Below are 21,802 nucleotides of genomic sequence, written 5' to 3'. Positions count from 1 at the left end.
TAGGACCCCAGGATCAGGACCTGAGCCAAAGGCAGATGCTCAACCACTCAGCCACCCAGGTGCCCCTTTTCAAAGCTTTAAACGGACTAAAGAAAGATTATTTCTGAATGGTGACTTATGTGACCAATACCATCTGATACCATTGGTTTGGTACACTAAGTCTTACTCTAGCATATTAGAACAGACAGTGTTTTTACAAGTCTTCATCCACAAAGCCCCCAGGCCTTGTACACACTGCCAGTGAAATGGTATGTTTGAGGAGTCAGGTAAAAAGGCTATGTAAGCCTTCCAAAAGGTTAGGGTGCAAGAAACCACCCTTAAAACAGGTGCATGTGGGCAGGAGCTATGATATTACAAGAGCCAGCCTGCTTCTGCCTATAATGCTTTTTCCTAGGAGACAAGAGACTTGGCCACTGATCTGAACAAGTGGTTCCCTCTGTGCCTCCGTTTCCCCACTTGAGAGTAGGTAACCCAACTAAACTACAAATATCTGAATAAAGGTTATAAAGAGTAACATCAAGTTTCTAAAAATAGAATCAGTGCCTTACAACAGGATGGCAAGCCTACCTCAACAATAAGGGTAGCCCAGTGACACCTGATTGCGCCCTCAATCCGGTGCTTCTTACCCAGAGCAATTTTACCCCTCACCCCAATCTGGCAGTATCTGATGATGATTTTGGTGGTCACAAGTTGAGAGGGGAGAGGGATTACAACTGGCATCTAGTACGTAGAGGTCAGTATGTTCTACATAGGGATATACCTCCCCCCAAGCAAAGGATTATCTGGCCCCAAAAGGCAATAACCACATGGTTGAGAAACCCAGTCATAAAGAGGAAGATCTGTAGTTTGCTCTGTCAGTAGCATTAAGGTATTTACTACCTACACATAAACCTAGAGACTTCCCCTCAACTTACCTACATAGCTAATTTTCATTTTGATTCCGCTGTGGGATTAATGTGTAACCATCTGGTATTATCTAGGTTTAGCCCTCAAGTCACAAGGGAAAGTACCAGAGATTAACATTTTCTGTATTAAAGACCCTCAGTAAGCCACTGATTTTTCTAACCTAAGAGATCTAAGCAGCATATTATACTACATATAGCAACTGCCTAATGCTCTGCTGTTAGACAAGTTAAATGTGGAAGAGGAGCTTAGGATAACAGAAGCAAATGCTTTAAACATGTCCATTTGATTGCCAATCTTGTCAGCTAGAGAAGTAGGAAGGTAGAGAGAGAAGGTAACACTCTGAAGTTACGGAGCTGCCTCATGAGTAGCAGGGGCCTGTGGAGCCCTCAGGTCTAACAGTGATATACTTCATACTGCCTGGGACAGGTCCTAACACCTCCTCAGGTCACTTCAAGTCCATTTATAGATAGTCCCAACTTTCCAATTGGCCTATCAGCAAACATACCAGAAGGCAGCAGAGTGAAGGACTTAAAAAGGCCAGCCTTGGGCAGCCCTGGTGGTTCAGCGGTTTAGCACCACCTTCAGCCCAGGATGTGATCCTGGAGACCTGGGATCGAGTCCCACGTCGGGCTCCCTGCATGGAGCCTGCTTCTCCCTCTGCCTGTGTCTCTGCCTGCTTCTCCCTCTGCCTGTGTCTCTGCCTCTCTGTCTCTCTCATGAATAAATAAAATCTTAAAAAAAAAAAAAAAAAAAAAGGCCAGCCTTACCTGGTCATTTTCTTCTTCAAGAGAGTCATCCGATTTTGCTTTGTCAGGCTCTTCCTCAGGCTTCCGTTTGGCAGGGCTATCAGAAACAGGAAAGCCAACCGTTAGCTCAGCCAGACGCTAGACCTCCAACAGGCACGAGAGGACTTGTATTCCTCCCTACCAAAGGCAGCCTGTTTAGGACAGATTTGGGTCATGGATGCCTTCTTCCTTCCAAGGAAATGCCTTCACTGCCAGGATACTGAACAAGGCTTCAAGCTTAATGTTTGAGTGACAAGTTAAAATATCACCATTTTGCAAACCCAAGAAATTATGGACCTAGATGGTAATCAACAGCTGCTGGCATCACAGAAGAGATATCATATGCCTCTGATGGAAAGACATGGCACCATCTATGAAAAAAATTTCATAAAATAATAAAGCTGGAATCTCAGCAAGCTTCTAGACCTAACTACCAGTTTACAAGAAACATAAGACAAGGAAGAAATTAACCACCACAAGGGTGCAGTCAGCTAGACCTAGAAAAACTATTGGAGAACTGAACTAATTTCTTCAAATAAATGGCAAGAAAAGAGAAAAGGAATCTATAATTTGAAAGGGTGAAAACAAATCAAGTAAACACAATCTGCCAAAATATGAGGAAACACAAACACTGGCTATAGATTTCATAGTAAGGAATTATTATGCTTTATAAAGTACAAAAATATTAGAGTTATGTTTTTTTTTAAAGAGACTGATAAATTTTATTCATATTTTGCCAAAATTGCTAAACAAAACAAAACAAAACAAAAAACAAACCACAACAACAACAAAAAAGCCACCACCACCACAGATTTTATCATCTAGAAATATACTGAAATGACATGTCTGGGAAAGGCTTCAAAGTAATCTAGTTGGAAAGAGTTTATGGGGGTATGGGGGTATAGATGAAAAGATGGCTAGCTGATAACTATTGAAACTGGGTGACAAGTACTTGTGTGGGGATGAGGTTCCTTTTACTATCATCGCTAGTTCAATATATGTTTGAACATTCCCAGAAGAGTAAGAATATGTGTTGAAAAATGCTCTTCATGAGTGTTTAATGAAGAAAACCACAGGATGAAAACCTACGGCAGCTTGGGTGGCTCAGCGGTTTAGTGCTGCCTTCAGCCCAGGGTGTGATCCTAGAGACCCAGGATTGAGTCCCATGTCAGGTTCCCTGCATGGAGCCTGCCTCTCCCTCTGCCTGTGTCTCTGGCCTTTTTCTCTGTCTCTCTCTGTCTCTCATGAATAAATAAATAAAATCTTAAAAAAAAAAAAAAAAAAAAAGATGAAAACCTATGCAATGTGGAAGTCAGATTTGCTAAATTATACCCTATTAATTCCATTCCTGTTTACCAAAAACAGTTTGCCCCAAGAAAAGATGGCTGTCAATTCATTATATACTGACCCCCTTGCGAAATGAGATAGGATGGTGGTCTGCCTGGTAGTTTGCCTTGTAATCCTGGGGCTAGATGAAGAAGCTTCAGCTGTTTAGAGGGGGGGAAAAAAAGCCACTATGAATAAAAAAGTTCACAAAGTGCAATTCTTTAGCATTACCAAGCTAGTGCAGAGAATCAGGTTCTGAAGATGAAGTACCCTCCTCTTGTTCTACCCAACAACAGTAGTGATAAACGTAGCAATTAGCACCTGCCAGTTTGCTGAACCATGCTATTGGAGCTCTTATTTGAGGGGCCAAACCCTGAATCAGAGAAGGAAACAACCTGCTCTTGTATTGTCAAAAGATAAAGTGGCCAAGAACCTGACTTGCCCTCAAGTCCCACGCTCTTAAGGGTTTTTCAAAGTTTCCCAAGAATTACTTTGACTACAAAAGTCTACACATTTAGCTCAAGTAGGCATATAACCTAGAAATAGTATTAATACCTGTTACCTTATATATCATCAATTTAAATTATGTTTTGGGATCTAATGCTCTATACTTAGTCAAAGAACGAATCTGAAGAAGTCTATACATCTACACTGGTTATGAAATATACACAAGGAACAAACCAGGGGGTTCTGCCTCAGGGGACCTATGGCTCCAAGTATGGTACCACGTAAGGGGACGTCTAGTCTCCACCAAGATTAATAAATGAGTCAAGTGGTCTTACACTTTGTCTCTCCATCAGACTTGCTTCTTCTGGGCGTGCAAAGTTTGGAAACGGGTTTAGGGGATTTGTTTTCCTCTGCCATTCCCACTCTGCGGTCCTCACCACTTGTCTGGCTCCCGTTTTCTAGACATCCATTCATTTCCCGACTGAAAGCATGAGCTCCATTCTCCAAGGATAAATCTTTATTTAAAAGGGATTTGACTTTAGCCAGGTAGCCCTCCTATAGCAGGAAAGGATAATTTAAGTAGCAGTGAATGTAAACAAGTGGCAATAAGAGAATAAGGAAACACACATTTCCTTTATAACTATTGGGGAACAAGGAGAGCCGGGGATTATTCTGCCTCCCTGGTCACCCAAGAGTTACATGGGAGGAGACGTTTTCTAGATGCCAGGATGCTGAGAACTGACTTACCTCTGATAATTCTTCTTTATGTAATTTGGTTTCCAAGTCACATAACTGATTCTTTATTTCTGTTTGCAGAAATTCATGCAAGAGATTCAGTTTCTCCTTCACGCATTCCTAAGAGATGGATATAGGTTTAGAGGGTCCCCAAAGTCCCAAGGCACTAAAAGACTAATAATACACAGATAATTAAGCTGCCTGGTCACAGAATACTGGCTGAATAGTAGGCAATGCTGACTCAGCCTGAAAAACTGAATATTCACAAGACATGTTTGTGATGTTTCCTTAAGATCACATCACACCATCTCCAGTGATGAAAAATACAAGGATTAGAGGTGGGATAGAAACACATAACGGTGTATTAGAAAAAAAACTGTGCTTTTGAGAAGTGTGACCAGGACAAGTTACAATTCAGGACTGATAGTGTGGAACTTAGATTGGGAGTATATCAAGGAGTTACCAAGAAATAAGCAGCATATTAACACCGAACATTAAGAATAATATCTAGGTTATCCTCAAAACTATGAAAAAAAAGCCAGGGCACCTGGGTGGCTGAGTCAGTTGAGCTTCCAACTCTTGGTTTCAGCTCAGGTCATGATCTCATGGGTCATGCAATCAAGCCCCATGTCGGGCTCTACACTAAGGAGGGAATCTGCTTGAAGATTATTTTCCTCTGCACCCCCCACCCCCCCACCCCCGCGACTCTGACACACGCACCCTCTCTAAAATAAAATAAAGTCTTAAAGGGATCGTTGGGTGGCTCAGCGGTTTAGCACCTGCCTTCTGCCCAGGGCATGACCCTGGAGTCCGGGGATCGAGTCCCACATCGGGCTTTCTGCATGGAGCCTGCTTCTCCCTCTGCCTCTCTGTGTGTGTGTCTCACATGAATAAATAAATAAGAATCTTTAAAAAAAAATTTAAAAAGTATTAAAAAAAAAAAACTATGGAAAAAAGCTGACTCCACTTAATCCTTTTATGAGCCACAAAGCATCTGTCAAAGTAACATTCCATAATAAAACTTGAGGTGGAGATTACCTTTTCTGTTAGGCTATCTCTTTCCAAATCTTTGAGCCTGCAGGAAGAAAACAGGGGAGAAAGAAAGGCTATTATGCAACTCTATTTACTGTAAGAACACCACAGTTTTAAAGAACTTTAGAAATAAATTTGACATGTGGGAGTGTTAGGGTAAAACAAAAACAACAACAAAACCCACAGTGGTTTTCTCCTACCCGTGAGCTAGAAATCCTATTATAATGCCTATAGCAGTCGTTAAGTCACTTACAATCTGAATGGGGTCTCCCCCATTGCCCATTAGGGAGCAATTTTTCTGATGGTGAGAGAATAGAGTAGATCTATAACAGGATTACTTCCAAAGGAACTGGGGAAATGGACGCAGGCCACAGAGTTGGGGTCCTCTCATTAAAAGACCTAAAGAGGTCTTCCTCCAGCTGGTCTGGCAAGACCCTGTGAAAGGCCACACCATGGGGTGGCCAGTGTTAGAAGGAATGGACCAGGGTCATAAGATGTTGAAAGGAACAGCCAGCTAACATTCTCAATGGCCAGGTGGGGGGGGGGGGGGCCAACAGCAGAAGAAATGGGGACGTAGGGGCACCAGGGCAGCTCAGTCGGTTAAGCATCCTACTCTCAATCTCAGCTCAGGTCTTGATCTCAGAGTCAAGTGTTCAAGCCCCACAAAAGGGAAGTCAGGCATCAGGTATAGTAGGGAGAGCCCACAGTCAGTGGTGATAGATTAAAAGTTGCTGGCTGGGGCAACCCTGGTGGCTCAGCGGTTTAGTGCTGTCTTCAGGCCAGGGCATGATCCTGGGGACCCGGGGTTCGAGTCCCGCGTCGGGCTCCCTGCACGGAGCCTGCTTCTCCCTCCGCCTGTGTCTCTGCCTCTCTGTCTCTCGTGAATAAATAAATCTTAAAAAAAAAAAAAAAAAAAAAAGTTGCCGGCTGGCATCTCACTGGAGAGCTCCTCCTTTGGAATGTTTATACCTAGTCATTCAGGAGTACAGAACCATCATGAGTTTGGCTGGAAAAGCACAGCCTGATTTGATTACTGAAGATTAGTATCTTGCCTCTTGTGGGCGGGGGGCAGGGGGAGAAGAATCAAGGAACAAGAGCAGAAGACACTGAGGAAAAAGGAAGTGAGTGGACAAGCTGTGGTTCCTCGGCTGGGTGCCAACTGTGGACAGTATGGGGAGAACAAGTCTAACCAGCTGGGTTAGCATCAGTCACTGAAGAAGTGCCCTGGGCAGGGACAGGGCCTCCAACATTTCTGGACCCTCCCACCCAGCATCCATGCAGACAACATATTCCGTTATCACTAGCCAAAAGGGCAAGAACAGAGCTCTCCCAGGCTGGTTTTTCCAAAGAGCAAACGGGAGCAGCAAAACCAGGAATGGAAGCAATGGGATTTGCTGGATTAATGTCATACAGAGGCTGCTCTGAGTACACGTGGGCCCTGCCCCTAACTTAGATCCCCACCACATCTGTAGGTACCTACTATATGCCAAGCCCTGTTCCATGTAAGAGCTGGGTAACAGGATGCAGGGACTGCCGGGCAGGGATAGTCCTGGGTGGGTCAGGAAAGGTCTTTTTGTAGTCTTTTTATAGAAAGACTGACTGCAGATCCAGTGGTAGTATATACAATAGTATACACACACGCGGACACACACACACACACGCACACAGAGCACATGTAACCCCTTCAAAGTCATCCTACCCTTGAAGTAACTCGGGGAGAGCCAAAGGAGAATAGCTGCAGAACTCTGTATGCACAGCCAGAGGCACACATGCTGCTGCAAGAGCGTAACATCAGAATTCTCTGTCATTCTACTCATGAGACCTTGGCAAAACAGCCTCTTGATCCTGAGGTTACCTCAGGTATTAAGGACTGCTCAGCTGACCATGAAGCTCATCAAAGTACCGTTTTCACCATGCTGACAACTACATCTGGGCACAAATTCTGTCAACCTCTTCTATGAATCGGGATTATTTAGCCTGGCAGAAAGGAACACAAATCTTGACAATACCTAAAATGTCTTGCCCTGTGAAGACTGGATTGTGACCTGGCTGGCCCCACAGAGGAAGGTAAGGAGCCCAGGGCAGGCACTGAGGAACCAGAGGGTGACAGGAAGGAGACTGGTCGGTGTCCCTCCTCTGACACCCAGGCTTCCACCAGAGTCCCTCCCTTCCCTGTTAAAACTGAGGACACCGCCTCGCATCCGCTTTACATTCCAACCCAGAAATAGATGTGAGGGACTAAATACAATACGCAGAACAGCAGCCATGTTATAGAAGAGATCAAACCTTAGCTCCCTTCCAGCCTAAGATCCCAGGATTCATTTCTAGTTGCTTCCCTCACACAGTTCTGTTAGGGAAATAGAACCTATTAACAACTAAAGGATAAAACTAATACAGTTCAGACCTGAGGGCTTCTGAAGAGCAAGGGTATAAACAGCATCAGGAAGGACCGGCCCAGGGGAATGGTGTGCACAGTGGGAGTGGAGCAGGGGGGCTGCCCAAACAGGAGCACTACAGTGGGGGAGCTGGCTCAGGGTACACCCAAGAAACCCACACAAGTCAGGCTGGGTGCCAGTCTGAGGGAGGTCAATAACCTCAGGCTAAAAAATTGATTTTGTTCCCTAGTTAAACCACTGAAGGAATCATGGAGGAGGGAGGAACCCAAGACATCAGAGCCATGTTTTAGGAAAGTTAATCTGGCAAAAAATACATAATGTAGATTAGACAGGAAGAGATTATAAAATGTTAAATCACTCTAACACCCTACACTAGAAATCCTGGTCTGTAACATGACTTAGCAGCAGGAGTGGAAACCACACTAGAGAAGTTACAAAACTCCACCAACTCTGCCTTTGTAACTGGGTGCATGGCAGATGGGGTGGGGCTATCGGAGGTGCTATCTGTGGTAGGCAGGATAATGAGCCTTTCCTCCAAAAAGATGTCCATGCTCTAATCTCCCAGAACCTGTGAATATGTTGTCTTATTGGTAAAAGGGACTCTGCAGATACGATTAAGGTTATAGCCCTTGAGATGGCCAGATCATCCTGGATTAGCTAGGTGGACCCAATCTAATCACTTAAATCCTTAAGACCAGAAAAACTTCCTAGCTGCATTTCAAGAGATCTTGACTAAAGAAGGGGCAGAGAGAGCTGTGACATGAGAACTGGCTCTGACTTTAAATATGGAAGAAGTGTGCCATGAGCCAAAGGATACATTACCTCCAGAAGCCGGGCATGGTTAGAGCCAGTAAGAGAAGAGGGACCTCCATCTTATAACCACAAGGAACTGAATTCTGCCAACAATTTGAAAGAGTTAAAGAAACACTCTCCCTTAGAGCCTCCAGAAAGTGTTGGCAGGCTGCATTCTTATTTCATCCAGCGAGACCCATACCAGATTTCTGATCTGCAGAACTGTTAAAACGAATTTAGATTCTATTTAAAACACTAATATAATTTGTTATGGATGCAATTAAAACTAAGACAGTATCGGAAATTCAGAACATTTCGTTAGGGAAAAAGTTTACAGGTCATAAGTGTGATGAGTGACATTTTTTTTTTTTAACAGTAGCCACTATTCAGTAGCTAGAAATTAAAATTGGCTCTTCTGAGATGCATCAAAACTGGAAGTAGTCCTGTCCAGCTGACAAGCCTAACTGCTCCAAGTCCTAAGCCTAGAAGAGATAAAGGCCAAGGAATGAATGAAAGAAAGAAAGAAAGAAAGAAAGAAAGAAAGAAAGAAAGAAAGAAAAATGATTGGGGGGCAAGGGGGGAGAAATCAGGGAAGAAAGGTTCCCTGGTAGTAAACAGCATCACAAAAACCAAGAATAGAAAGGATTAAAAAGCAAGATACCAAGAGATGAAAGAGGTTAGAACATCACCTCAATCCTTGAGTAGGATGCCTGATCAAGAGTAAGACTGGATACCTGGCACAAAAGCTACGGTGGCAGCAGAAGGAACAAGTCTAGACTATTCTACATGCCAAGCAAAGATGAAGGTTGGAATGAGAAGCATGAACACACATCATCTCTACGTGGCATACACAGCTACATTAACATCCGCCTCAGTATCTATCTGCACGTTGCTACTCTAAGTTATGTTCCCCTAATGGGAATGAAATATACACCTGGGGCAGCCCAGGTGGTTCAGCGGTTTAGCACTGCCTTCAGCCCAGGGCCTTAGCCTGGAGACCCAGGATTGAGTCCCATGTCGGGCTCCCCGCATGGAGCCTGCTTCTCCCTCTGCCTGTGTCTCGGTCTCTCATGAATAAATAAAATATTTTAAAAATATGTATATACACCTGACCGTGTGATAAATCACACAGAAGGTTTTTTTTTTTTTTTTTTTTTTTTTTTTTTTTTTTTAATTTATGATAGTCAGAGAGAGAGAGAGAGGCAGAGAGACAAGCAGGCTCCATGCACCGGGAGCCCGACGTGGGACTCGATCCCGGGTCTCCAGGATCGCGTCCTGGGCCAAAGGCAGGCGCTAAACCGCTGCGCCACCCAGGGTTCCCATACAGAAGGTTTTATTACAGGGACTGGTCTACCACATTTACACTTATCAGCTCCTTGGTCTTCATAACGTCCAGGCAGAATAGGCAGTGCCATTCCATTTTACAGGTAAAACACCAAGTGGTTAAACAACTTAGTCCTACAGCTATGGTAGGAAGGAATTTGAACCCCAGTGGCCTGCACCTCTAGAATATTCCTGAAGGGGAGAAACAGAAAAGTCAGTTTTCCCCTCTTCAATACCCAATCAGTCGGAGCCATGGAACCAGAGCTGAGAACTTGAAACCCAGCTTAATCTAATTACAGAATGACTAGCAGTTTAAAAAAAAAAAAAAGCTGTCACAATTACTAAGGCTAATCAGAGCTGTACAAAGGAGGTTGCTACAATCTGTGTGTGAATCCAGGCTTCATTTAAAGGGGAAAGCCTGGCATGTATGCCTTTCAGAGTCTACTCTACACCAAGCTACAGCTACAGTAAATAAGGCAAATAAATCACCATCAACTCCAAGGTTGCAAAGGCAGCGAGCGTGCAGGCTGCACGAGCAGAACTCAACACCTTTCCTGTTCTGGGGAAAAGGGATGGTCTTTCTGAGCACAGTCTTAAGGATGAATGGACAATAGCCAACTTAGGGAAGGGGTAGATAGAGCCCAGCATCATGCTGGCAGCTCTGCATAGTCTCAGGCCCTGAGAACCTAAAAGGTCTGTATGTCTTATGAGAAAAGCATAAGATGAGTCAGGCAAGTGGACAGGGATTTTGGACTTCAGGACTGGTGCAACAGGCAATGTATGGGGCAAGGAAACCATCGATCCAACTTTTGTAAGAGGCTCACAGCTTCCACTTACAGAAAAGACCTCAACAACAGGAGACCAGTGAGAGATTTATCACTTTGTACAAATGATGGCTTGGACAGAGTAAGAAAAAAATAAGTGGAAAAATGCAGCTTGTCCCGAAAGGCGTAATTTTTAGATTTGGGCATATTTTACTTCAAAAATAAAGACTTAATAACCCAGACACTGAAAATACTTTCTAGTATCCCTACATATTTAATAGAACTGTGTGTTAAAAAAAAAAAAAAAAAAAAAAAAAAAAAAGATGGCATATATAGACAAGTTAGCAAAAGTGACAGAAATGCACGAGGACCAGGCCTAGTTTTGTTCCTAGAGTATTCTACTGGACTTAAGCACTTCTTGCGTTCTAAATTATACTTCTCTAATTTTCATAGATCAAGAAGTTATAGAGGCATCTGGGTGGCTCAATTGGCTAAGCATCTGCCCTCAGCTCAAATCAGGATCCCCGGGTCTTGGGGAATCAAGCCTCACATCTGGCTCCCTGCTCAGCAAGGAGCCTGCTTCTCTCCCTATCCTTCTGTTCCTCCTGCTTGTGCTGTCAAATAAGTAAGATCTTTTAAAAAGTTATTATCTCTTTTTACAAATCTAAGTTTAAGGGAGTGTTGAATGCCATGTTTATGTATTTTGTACACCGAAATTCAAAATGTGAGAAAAGAGGTTGAAAGTCCCATAAGTAGATAATTTCAATGTCCACCTGGGGCACCTAGGTGGCTCAGTGGTTGAGCATCTGCCTTCGTCTCAGGGCGGGATCCTGGGGTTCTAGGATCCAGTCCCACATGACTCCCCGCAGGGAGCCTGCTTTGCCCTCTATGTTTCTTCCTCTCTCTCTGTGTTTCTCATGAATAAATAAAATTTTTAAGAAGTTTTCAGTGTTCACCCCATGGTTTAAAGCAGGCACCCAAAACTGCACCTACAGTAGGCAATTCTAGTTCAAAGTAACATGAGACCTAGGGTTAATGGTGGATTGTAAAACTCACCTAAGAGCATTCAAATTCACCCAAACATTTGCACCGGCCCAAGAAAACCCATAAGGCAGTGGCCTGTTAAAAAACCCTAGTTGAAAGGAAAGGTTTTGGCGAGAAGTGGACATCAGCAGGAATTCCCTGCTGCCTCAGTAGTGAACTCCTACAGCACCCACTCTTAAGAACTCTTAAGGGTTAGAGACGCCTGGGTGGCTCAGCAGCTGAGCATCTGCCTTTGGCTCAGGTCGTGATCCCAGGGTCCTGGGATCAAGTCCCACATCAGGCTACCTGCATGGAGCCTGCTTCTCTCTCTGCCTGTGTCTCTGTCTGCCTCTGCCTCTCTCTCTCTCTCTCTCTCTCTCTCTGTCATAACAAGTGAATAAAATCTTAAAAAAAGAACTCTTAAAGGTTAAATGAGCAAACGTTAAATGCTTTATACAATTAGTGACTGGCAGAACTGAGAAAACTAGATTAGCCGATAACCATGCTAAACACGCGGGCCTTCATATTCAAGGCATACTGTCATTTCATCCAGGATCAGTTGATTTATTTTTTTTATTTATTTTTTAATTTATTTATGATAGTCAGAGAGAGAGACAGAGACAGAGACAGAGACACAAGCAGGCTCCATGCACCGGGAGCCCGATGTGGGATTCGATCCCGGGTCTCCAGGATCGTGCCCCCGGCCAAAGGGCAGGCGCCAAACCGCTGCGCCACCCAGGGATCCCCCAGGATCAGTTTAAAGCCCATGTTAAACTTAGTCCACAGGTACAGCTTGTTTATGACACTTGCCCAAGGTTAAACCAGCCAGTGGAGAGTTCTCACCATCAAAGAAGACTAGGCCCAAACATCTCTATGTTGGAGCCTAATATCACAAAGCCAGGGATTTCCATAATTCTATTTCAAGTCACATCTTGGGAGGATACAAATAGGGATTCTTTAGCAAGACACACACCCTCTGTGATTAAGAAGTGGTTTGAGCCTTAAACACCTGGTAGGGAGCCCCGAATAACCCCCCCCCCCCCCCCCCACACACACACACACTCCAATTCCAAAAGCCCAAAAGACTGGCCTGGCACACCCACAGGAACCAAGCACAGGGAAATAGGGAAATGTCAACACCAGCTCACAAATCTGGTTGAAGCATTCAGCGCCTGGTCAAGGTTCCAGTGACTAGTGTTCCAAGGAGTGCCAGTTTTCAGGAGTGAAATTAGCGCCCTGCACAAGCAAGGGCCCAGTGTTCTTGCCCCTGACTCACCTGCATAGAATTGCTACAGCCAGTCCCGACATTAACTGCTGTGCAACATTAACTGCTGTGCAACGTACGTAAACACACACCCGCGGCCACTGGCATGGGGCACACACACACATGCATACACCTGCGGCCACCAGCATAGGGGGCACATGCAAACACTGCAGCCACCCACATGGGGGGCACACATGCACACACCTGTGGCCACTGGCATGGGGCACACACACACACCAGCGGCCACTGGCTTTGCACACGTGCACACGCACAAACACACGAAACTGCAGCCAGTCCTCCCTAGCAAGGCTTCCTTGATGCCCACAGCTCAGAGGCACAGATTTACTAGAAAAGACCATTCAGCCTTCATGCCGCCCGAGCCCTGGTCCTGCACTGCATGGTGAGAGTTCCTTCCAGAATGCGACTTCCCCAGCAGTCGGAGATGGAGGAAGCCCCCCAAGAAAGTCGGGGGTCGCAAACCTGAGCCGGCCGCGCCCGGGCCCCGAGCGGCGACGTCTGTCTCTGGAGGCCGCCATCGGGATGCGCTGCGTGGAGTGCCAAGGGGACCCCCCCCAAATGCCCCCAGGGACCAGACTAGCCCGACCCTCCAAGCGGACCGGGCACCGGAAGTGGAGGCCGAAGTGCCCGGGCCGAGGGGTGTCCTGAGGCCGCGGGGCTGCCCACTTCCTGCGCGACCAGACTGGAGGCAGGAGCCAGGCCCGTGGCTCCTCCAGGCAGGGGATCCCTGAGGAGAACCCAAAGCTCGCTCTACTTTGAGATCAGAAGTGACCCCAAGTTTCTAGTCACCAGGGAACTGTGAGGGGCCTCGGCCCATTTTGGCGCCAAACGGCCAGGGGTGCGCGCGACCGGAAGTGCCACCCTGCCCGCGCCAACCGCCGCCGCGCCGTCCCGCGCATGCGCGCCCGCCTGTCAGCAGCAGCCACGGGCTACCAGAGGGGAAGAAGCCTCCCCCACCCCCAACGCCGTGCCACTTCTCCACCCCACCCCTCTCCCCCGCCGGGCTTCACAGACCCCCACAGCACCTACCGCCTACGGACATCATCGGGCAGTGAGAGGGCTCGGGAGGCCAGCGTGGGCACCCGGGCCGGGGCGGTGCGGGCAGGCATCTTGGAAACTGCAGCAGAGACAGCCGCGGCAGCAGAGGCAGCCCTGGCTTTTCGCGCGGAAACCGATGGGGAGGGGCGGCGAGCGGAGGCGGCGTGTACCATCTCGGCCCGGGCGTGGGGGGGAAGGCGGGACGTACCATAGGGAGAGAGGCCATACCATGTGCGGGCAGATAGAGTGGAATAGGTCGTGCACGGGGGCTGCGCATGCGCGAGATGGGCGCACACCCCCGCGTGGAGTTGTGGGCTCGTCCAAGCTCCGCGGTTTGCTGGGAGCCTTTCCTGAGAGGTTCATTCATTCATTCATTCTGCCTACGGTGCTATGCATAAAACAGCGAACATCCCCGCAGGGCTCCTGCATTTGAGCTCTTGGGATTCTAACTTAGGACTTGAACTCCACTCCACCTATAAGCTCACTATAGGGACCTTGGACCCGTAACTTGGACCCAGTCTCCATCTCATCTTTAAAAGGTGCCAATCGCAGAAAATCTTGAGGATGCGCAAACTATGCAGCTAGCATCAGGGATCTCCCAGTGTGGTGAGGCCCGGGCCACTTCCACAGCCTGTGTGTTTAAAAAAAAAAAAAAAAAAAAATCACCAGAACGTGGGGGAAAGGATAGTCTCTTCAACAAATGATGTTGGGAAAACTGGGTATCCACGTTCAAAAAGTAAAGTTGGATCCTTACCTTACACCATATAAAAATTAATTCAAAATGGGTTTAAGACCTAAACATAGACTTGAAAGCATTGAATTCTTAGAAGAAAAAGCGGGGGGGGGGGGGGGACAGGGAACCCCTTCACAACGTTGGATTTAGCAAGGACTTATTGAATAGGACAGGAAAGCACAAGCAATGGAAGCTAAAATAGATGGGACTACATCAAACTTAATTTATGCACAGCAAAGGAGGCAACAAAGTGAAAAGACAGGGACGCCTGGGTGGCTCAGGGGTTGAGCATCTGCCTTCGGCTCAGGGCGTGATTTCGGGATCCAGGATGGAGTCCCACATCAGGCTCCCTGCATGGAGCCTGCTTCTCCCTCTGCCTAGGTCTCTGCTCCTCTCTCTGTGTCTGTCATGACTGAATAAATAAAATCTTTAAAAAACAAAAACAAAGTGAAAAAACAACCTGCAGAATGGGGGAAAAAATTGCAGACCGTGTATCTGTTAAGTTGTTAATATCCAGAACGAAGAGCTACAACTCAAAGATGACAACCTGGTTTTTAAAATGGGCAAAAGATTTGGGACCCCTGGGTGGCCCAGTGGTTGAGCGTCTCCCTTTGGCCCAGGGCATGATCCTGGGGTCTGGGAATCGAGCCCCACATCAGGCTCCCTGCATGGAGCCTGCTTATCCCTCTGCCTGTGTCTCTGCCTCTCTCTCTCTCTCATGAATAAATAAAATCTTTTTTAAAGATGGGCAAAAGGGGGCAGCCCCGGTGGCGCAGCGGTTTAGCGCCACCTGCAGCCCAGGGCGTGATCCTGATAGACCCTGGATCGCGTCCCATGTCAGGCTCTTTGCATGGTGCCTGCTTCTCGCTCTGCCTGTGTCTCTGCCCCTCTCTCTCTCTCTCTCTCGAATAAATAAATAAAATCTTTAAAAAAAAAAAAACTTTCTTCCTTTTTTAAAATAAAATGGGCAAAAGATTTGAATAAACCGTCGCTAAAAATACACAAATGACCAACAGGCATATGAAAAGACACCCAACATCACTAATCAGGGAAATGCAAATCAAAACCACAACGATATGTCACTTCATGCCCATTAGAGTGGCCACTATCAAAAAATTATGTATGTATTCAAACACAAGGGGGAGGGGCAGCCCTAGTGGCTCGGTGGTTTGGCGCCGCCTTCAGCCCAGGGTGTGATCCTGGAGACCCTGGATTAGTCCTGTCAGACTCTCTGCATCGTGCCTGCTTCTCCCTCTGCCTGTGTCTGTGTCTGTGTCTCTGCCTCTCTCTCTCTCCCCCCCTTCCCATCTCTGATAAAAAATCTTTATAAATAAATAAATAAATAAATAAATAAATAAATAAATAAATAAATAAATAAATAAAATGGAATCACCATATGATCCAGTAATCCCACTTCCATGTATATATTCAAAAGAATTAAAGGCAGGATCTCAGAGATATTTGCATACCCTTCTTCATTGCAGCATTATTCATAGTCCTCAAGAAGTGAAAGCAATCCAAATGCCTTTGGAAAAGCTAAGGGTGAAGAAAATGTGGTATATACATACAATGGATTATTCAGCTTTAAAAAAGGAAATCCTGCCCTTTGTGACAACCTGCAAGAACCTTGAGGTCATTATGATAAGTGAAGTAAGCCAGTCACAAAAAGACAAATACTACATAATTCCACTTATTTGAAGTATCTAAAGTAGCCAAACTCTCAGAAGGAAAAAGAACAAGGAGCACCTGGCTGGCTCAGTCAGTAGAGCAGATGGCTCTTGATGTTGGGGGAGTTTAGGCCCCACGTTGGATGGAGAGGTTACTTAAATAGGTAAGAATAGACACCAGACCTGCAGAAGGGAAAAAACCATGGTGGTGAGCAGGTCTGGTGAGGGGGAAAAAGGGAAGTAGTTCAGTGGAAACAAATTGTTTTACAAGATGAAAAAAGTTTCAGAGATCTGCTGCACAACTGTGTGCATGCAGTAAACACTACTGTATACTTAAAAATAGTTAAGATGGTAGAGGTTATATATATATATATTTTTTTTTTTACAATAAAAAATAAACCATTGGGGCAGCCCGGGGGGCTCAGCGGTTTAGCGCCGCCTTCAGCCCAGGGCCTGATCCTGGAGACCTGGGATCGAGTCCCATATCAGGCTCTCTGCATGGAGCCTGCTTCTCCCTCTGCCTGTGTCTCTGCCTCTGTCTCTCTCTCTCTCTCTCTCTCTCTGTGTGTGTGTGTCTCTCCCATTAATAAATTAAATGTTTAAAAATAAATAAATAAACCATTAATAGAAGGCTGAGGGATCCCTGGGTGGCTCAGCGGTTTGGCGCCTGCCTTTGGCCTACGGCGAGATGCTGGAGACCTGGGATCGAGTCCCATGTCAGGCTCCCGGCATAGAGCCTGCTTCTCCCTCTGCCTGTGTCTCTGCCTCTCTGTGTGTGTCTTTCATGAATGAATAAATAAAGAAAATCTTAAAAAAAAAAAAATAGATGCTGAGTTTTTAAAAATTTACCTGCCACAACAACAACAAAAACCCCAGAACGGTTACACATCGTGGTACGTTTTTACATTTTTTGTATTACAGAATTTACAAGTGAATTCATAAACACAAACTATGTTCCCCCAACAGCTGGTGGGGAGAGGTCAGCCTGGCCAGAAGTGGACCTCAGATTGTTTGCAACGGGTTACCCATACACGAAAAGATCCAAGAAGACTGGATTAATAAGACTAAAATTGATGGCTGTTGATATATTTATTCAGCTCTTACATACTATACTAATTTCAGAGGAATCCTGAACGATTAAGGAAGGAATCAGGACCCTATTTCCCAGGACCTGGGATATTTGTTGCAAAGGAATCTGGCTCAGAGGCTGCTTACCCAAGATCAGACACTAAGCAGCAAGGACCAGGAATCTAAGGGTGCAAAAGAGTGATCCCCAACTGGTTGGTCAGTTGTCAGGCCCCCCCTGGAGGCCCAGGGGCAGCACTGGGGGAAGTAGATTATAAAGAGTAAGAGCAGAAAGGGTGTGGTAGATAGACCATGTCACCAGGGAGAGGCTCACACCCTGTAGACCGGCCAAGGAGCCAGTATCTGGGCCCCTAACACTTTAAGACAGGGGTGCTCACAGGACAGGGGAGAGAGGGGAGATAGACTATAATTCTTTGTCAGGGGCCTCAGCTCACAGGAGAGCAACTACATTTATGACAGCTCCATCTCTGGTGATTCTCTTTGTAATTGCTTTACTAAGGGATGATTCAACCATTTTGATACATGGGACAAGGGCTCAGGGACAAAGATTTGCCCAAGGAACACAGATGCCTTCTGAGTACCTCCAGAGTGACTGGCTGGACCACTGGAGACCCCTCTCCCACATAAAAATGGCCTTATCCCTTGAGAGAAATTATTGGAACTTCCAGAAGAAACCAGTTTCAGCTCTTGCTGGTATTAACTCCGCCTCTACCTCTCAGTCTCCAAAGTAGTGTTCATAAACACCTTGAGAGAGAGATTTATCGGGCCTGAGCTCCTGCTTTCGAGGCCACATTCCAGCCCTGAGCTGAAGGGCCACACTCCAGAAGCCAGGAGAGCCTACGTGTCGGCCACCCAAGGTCAGGGCAGCCCAGAGAGCCAGGGCTGGTGGGGAGATGGCCACATGCCTTGAGCCATTGTCAATCAGAAGGCCAGAGCTGAGTCACCTCACATGCTAGTGAATTAGTCACAGCCACTGAGCTCTCGCCTGATGCCAGGTCCAGCAAAAGCCTCAGGCAGTGGCAGCAATACTCCAGTCTACAAAGGGGACACTTTGCCACTCACCCCAGACAGGAGCCAGGCAGGAACACCAACAGGGTAGGACTCTCAAGCTCACGCTCTATTGTTTTCTTGTTCTCTCTCTCTCTCTCTCTCTCCTCAAGTGGCCAGGAATCAGGAATCAGATCTGGGGTGTCCAGATCTACCTGGAGTGTCCTGGGCAGACCCACTTGCTTCTTACAGGACCCTTGATTAGGGAGATGGCTCTCTGTTTGAGATCACAGGAGGCTTGCTACCAAGCCCAGCAGGTTTTTCTTTCAGATAGCCCTCAAATTAGTTTGCCAATCTGCCCCTCCAAGGACACCACCCAACCTAGGTCATCCTTACCTTTCTCCCAGATGACCCGCCCAGCCTCCTTCCTGGGCTGCCATTCAGGCCTCTCACCACTTATTCAGCTACCCAATCCTGTAGCAGAATCCATCTGATCAGATCACCTCCTCCCTAACCCATTGAATGCACCTGAATGGCTCCTCAGTGCTCTCAGACTAAACCCAATCCTTATGCACTTAGCCCTACCCACATCAGCTGTTGCCATCACTCCTTTGCTTGTCCTCATAGAACCACATCCTGGGCATTCCCAGCCTTTTACCACTGAAGGCAAGTACCTAGCACCTCCCAGAGGGCCCCCAAGGTTCTTGGCCTTTTGGTATTCATCCCCAGATGGGGTCATCCCCACTTGGAACCAGGGCCAAAGGAATATAATAGAAGTGAAAGTGCAGGACTTCTGAAGAGAAGTCATAAAAGACATTGCAGTGCCACTTTGTTTTTGTGGGGGAAGCCAACAGCCATATCCTGAGGATACTCAAGGAGCCCTGTGGTGAGGCCCAGGGCAAGAGGAACTAATTTGCCAGTCATGTGAGTGAGCCACTTCGGAAGCAGCTCCTCCAGCCCCAGCCAAGCTTTCTGACAACTGTAGCCTTAGCCAGTACATGACTGTAATGTATGTGAGACCTCAAGCTAGAATCCCTCACTTTATCACTTTGCTGCTCTTCAATTCCCCACTCATGGAAACCATGAGGGATAATATATGGGAGTTATGGGGTACCTGAGTGGCTCAGTAAGTTGAACATCTGACTTCAGGTCATAGTCTCAGGGTCCTGGGATGGAGCCCTGTGTCTGGATCCCCACTCAGCAGGGAGTCTGCTTGTCCCTCTCCATCTCTTTCTGCCCCTCCTACACCCATGCTCCAACTCTCAAATAATAAAAAATCTTAAAAAAAAAAAAAAAAAAGAGGAAGAAGAAGGGGTGCCTGGGTGGCTCAGTCAGTTAAACATCTGCTTCAGCATAGTTCATGATCCCAGGATCCTGGGTTCAAGTCCTGTATTGGATTCCATGCTCAGCAGGGAGCCTGCTTTTCCCTCTCCTCCCTGCTCCTGCTCTCTGTCACTATCTCAGTCTCTAAAATAAATAAGAATAAGATCTTTTTAAAAATTAAAAAAAAAAAAACTCATGGAACACCTACATAGGTGAGGATGCTTGTTCCTCCTCCCACCTTAAGCTCAGGATCCTAGGATCAAGCCCTGCATTGGGTTCCTTGCTTGGCAAGGAGCCTACTTCTCTCTCTCCCTGCTCCCCTTGTTGTGCATGGGCGTGTTCTCTCTCTCTCAAATAAAAATTCACCCATACACATGTGCAAAATGAAAAGTGGACACAGCTATTCACTAAACTTTGTAGCAAAAGACTGGAAAGAACCTAGTTCTCCATCAGGGAGATTTAGCTAAAGAAATTGCATTCCATTCACATAATGACAGGTCTCACAGTAACAAAAAAACAAAAGGATATTTTTTCCATGTAATACCTTAGAAGTTTATTTTTAATTGCTAATAGGAAACCAAGATGTAGAACAGAATGCATAATGTGATATGGCTTATATGGAAAAAAAAAAAGAGGGGGAGAATTCTGGGTATTTACATGTTTATACATAAAACTTTGGGAAAGAAACAAGAAATGGTTAACTTCCTGGAGATAAGGAATGTTAACTAGCAGAGTAGGAGCTTTGGGCAGGAAAAGGAGTTTTTCTGAAGATTTTCTTGCCTTTTTGGAATGCTGGAGCATGTGGTTATTTATGTCAAACCAAAACAACTGGCAGAGCAGCAAGGAAAGCCTAGTCTTTTCAATAAATGATGCTGGGACCATTGTATATATGGAAGAAGATAAACCTTGATCCCTACCTCACACCATATACAAATCTCAATTCCTGATGTCTTTCACATTTAAATGTAAAGCAAAGTCAAGAAAGCTTTTAAAATAAAACCTACAACATCTTTGTGACTTTAGGATAAGCAATTGTTTCTTTAACAAGACATAAAGCACATAAAGCATAAAGGAAAATGTTAGGCTGTACCAAGATGATTTTTTTCACTCATCAAAAGATACCGCTAAAAGACAAGCCATGGATATATGTCCACTGACTGACCAAGGGCTCATATCTACAATACACATAGAATGCCCTCAAATAAAGAATTGTCTGTCTCTTTAAGTGGACAAGAGTTGAACAGACACTTCACAAAAGAGGATATCCAAATGGCCAAGACTCATGAAAAGCTGTTCAACATTAGTCATCAGGGAAATGCAAAGTGAAACCTCAATGCAATATCAGCTTACACGCGTGCGCATGCACACACACACACCAGGATAGCTAAAATGAAAAAAGAAAAATTTGCAAGTGTTAGAAGAGAGAGAAAAGAAAAAAATTTGCCAACCGTTATCAAGATCAGAACACTCCTAGAGAAGTCCAAAATGGTATGGCCATTTTGGTAAATGATTTGGCAATGTCTACCAAAGCTAAACATGCCCTTACCCTATGATCCAGTAATTCTACTCCTGGAATGAGTGCCTCTCTCCACCAAAGGATATGTACAAAAATATTCACAGCAGCTTTATTCACAATAGCCAAAAACTGAAGACTGTGTCAACGTCTAACAACAACAAAACAGTTATGTATTCATTAAATGGAATGCTAAACGTGGGGGTCATGAGCTTTTTCTGGGAAGGGTCAGATAATTATTTTAGGACATGTGGGCCATACTCTCCATCACAACTGTGAGTTGCAGAGTGAGAACAGCCATAGACAATTATATAACTGTGTAGGCACAGCTATGTTCCAATAAACCTTTATAAGTAGACACTGAAATTTGATCATTTCCTATTTTCACGGGTCACAAAATATTGTTCTTTACCTCCCCCTAACAATTAAGAATTCTAAAAACCTTCTTAGCTCCTAGTTCCTACAAAAGCAGGCAGGGAGGTAAATTTGGCTTGCCAACTGTAGTTTACAGAGCCCTGCTGTTCAGTATGGAGAATAAACACGCTATAACTCTAGGCAAAAATACAGACAAATCTCAAAAACATTATGCCACATCAAAGAAGCCAGGCATAGAGGAGGACCTACCACATGATTCTGTTTATGTA

General features: G+C 45.6%; 1 protein-coding gene across 5 annotated transcripts in view; it reads right to left on the bottom strand.

Annotated features, from left to right (window-relative positions):
- The window catches only part of DNMT1 (DNA methyltransferase 1), a 59,572-nt gene extending 37,770 nt beyond the window's left edge, over positions 1-21,802 (bottom strand). For 2 of the 5 annotated variants that reach the window (XM_072787340.1, XM_072787341.1), the window contains exons 1-6: positions 13,274-13,718; positions 5,238-5,274; positions 4,212-4,319; positions 3,800-4,019; positions 3,100-3,178; positions 1,674-1,749 (exon numbers count right to left, since the gene is read on the bottom strand). In XM_072787340.1, coding sequence (XP_072643441.1) covers positions 1,674-1,749; positions 3,100-3,178; positions 3,800-4,019; positions 4,212-4,319; positions 5,238-5,274; positions 13,274-13,329 — 576 coding nt within the window. In that variant the 5' untranslated portion in view covers positions 13,330-13,718. Of the gene's footprint in view, positions 1-1,673; positions 1,750-3,099; positions 3,179-3,799; positions 4,020-4,211; positions 4,320-5,237; positions 5,275-13,273; positions 13,719-13,840; positions 14,028-21,782 lie in introns of those variants that run through there. The other 3 variants (XM_072787342.1, XM_072787343.1, XM_072787339.1) reach the window with 3 other exon arrangements.

This window comes from Canis lupus, chromosome 19, assembly GCF_048164855.1.
Source record: "Canis lupus baileyi chromosome 19, mCanLup2.hap1, whole genome shotgun sequence".
NCBI lineage: Eukaryota > Metazoa > Chordata > Mammalia > Carnivora > Canidae > Canis > Canis lupus.
Note: the sequence above shows the minus strand (reverse complement) of the source record. Positions and strands in the feature narration are given on the sequence as shown.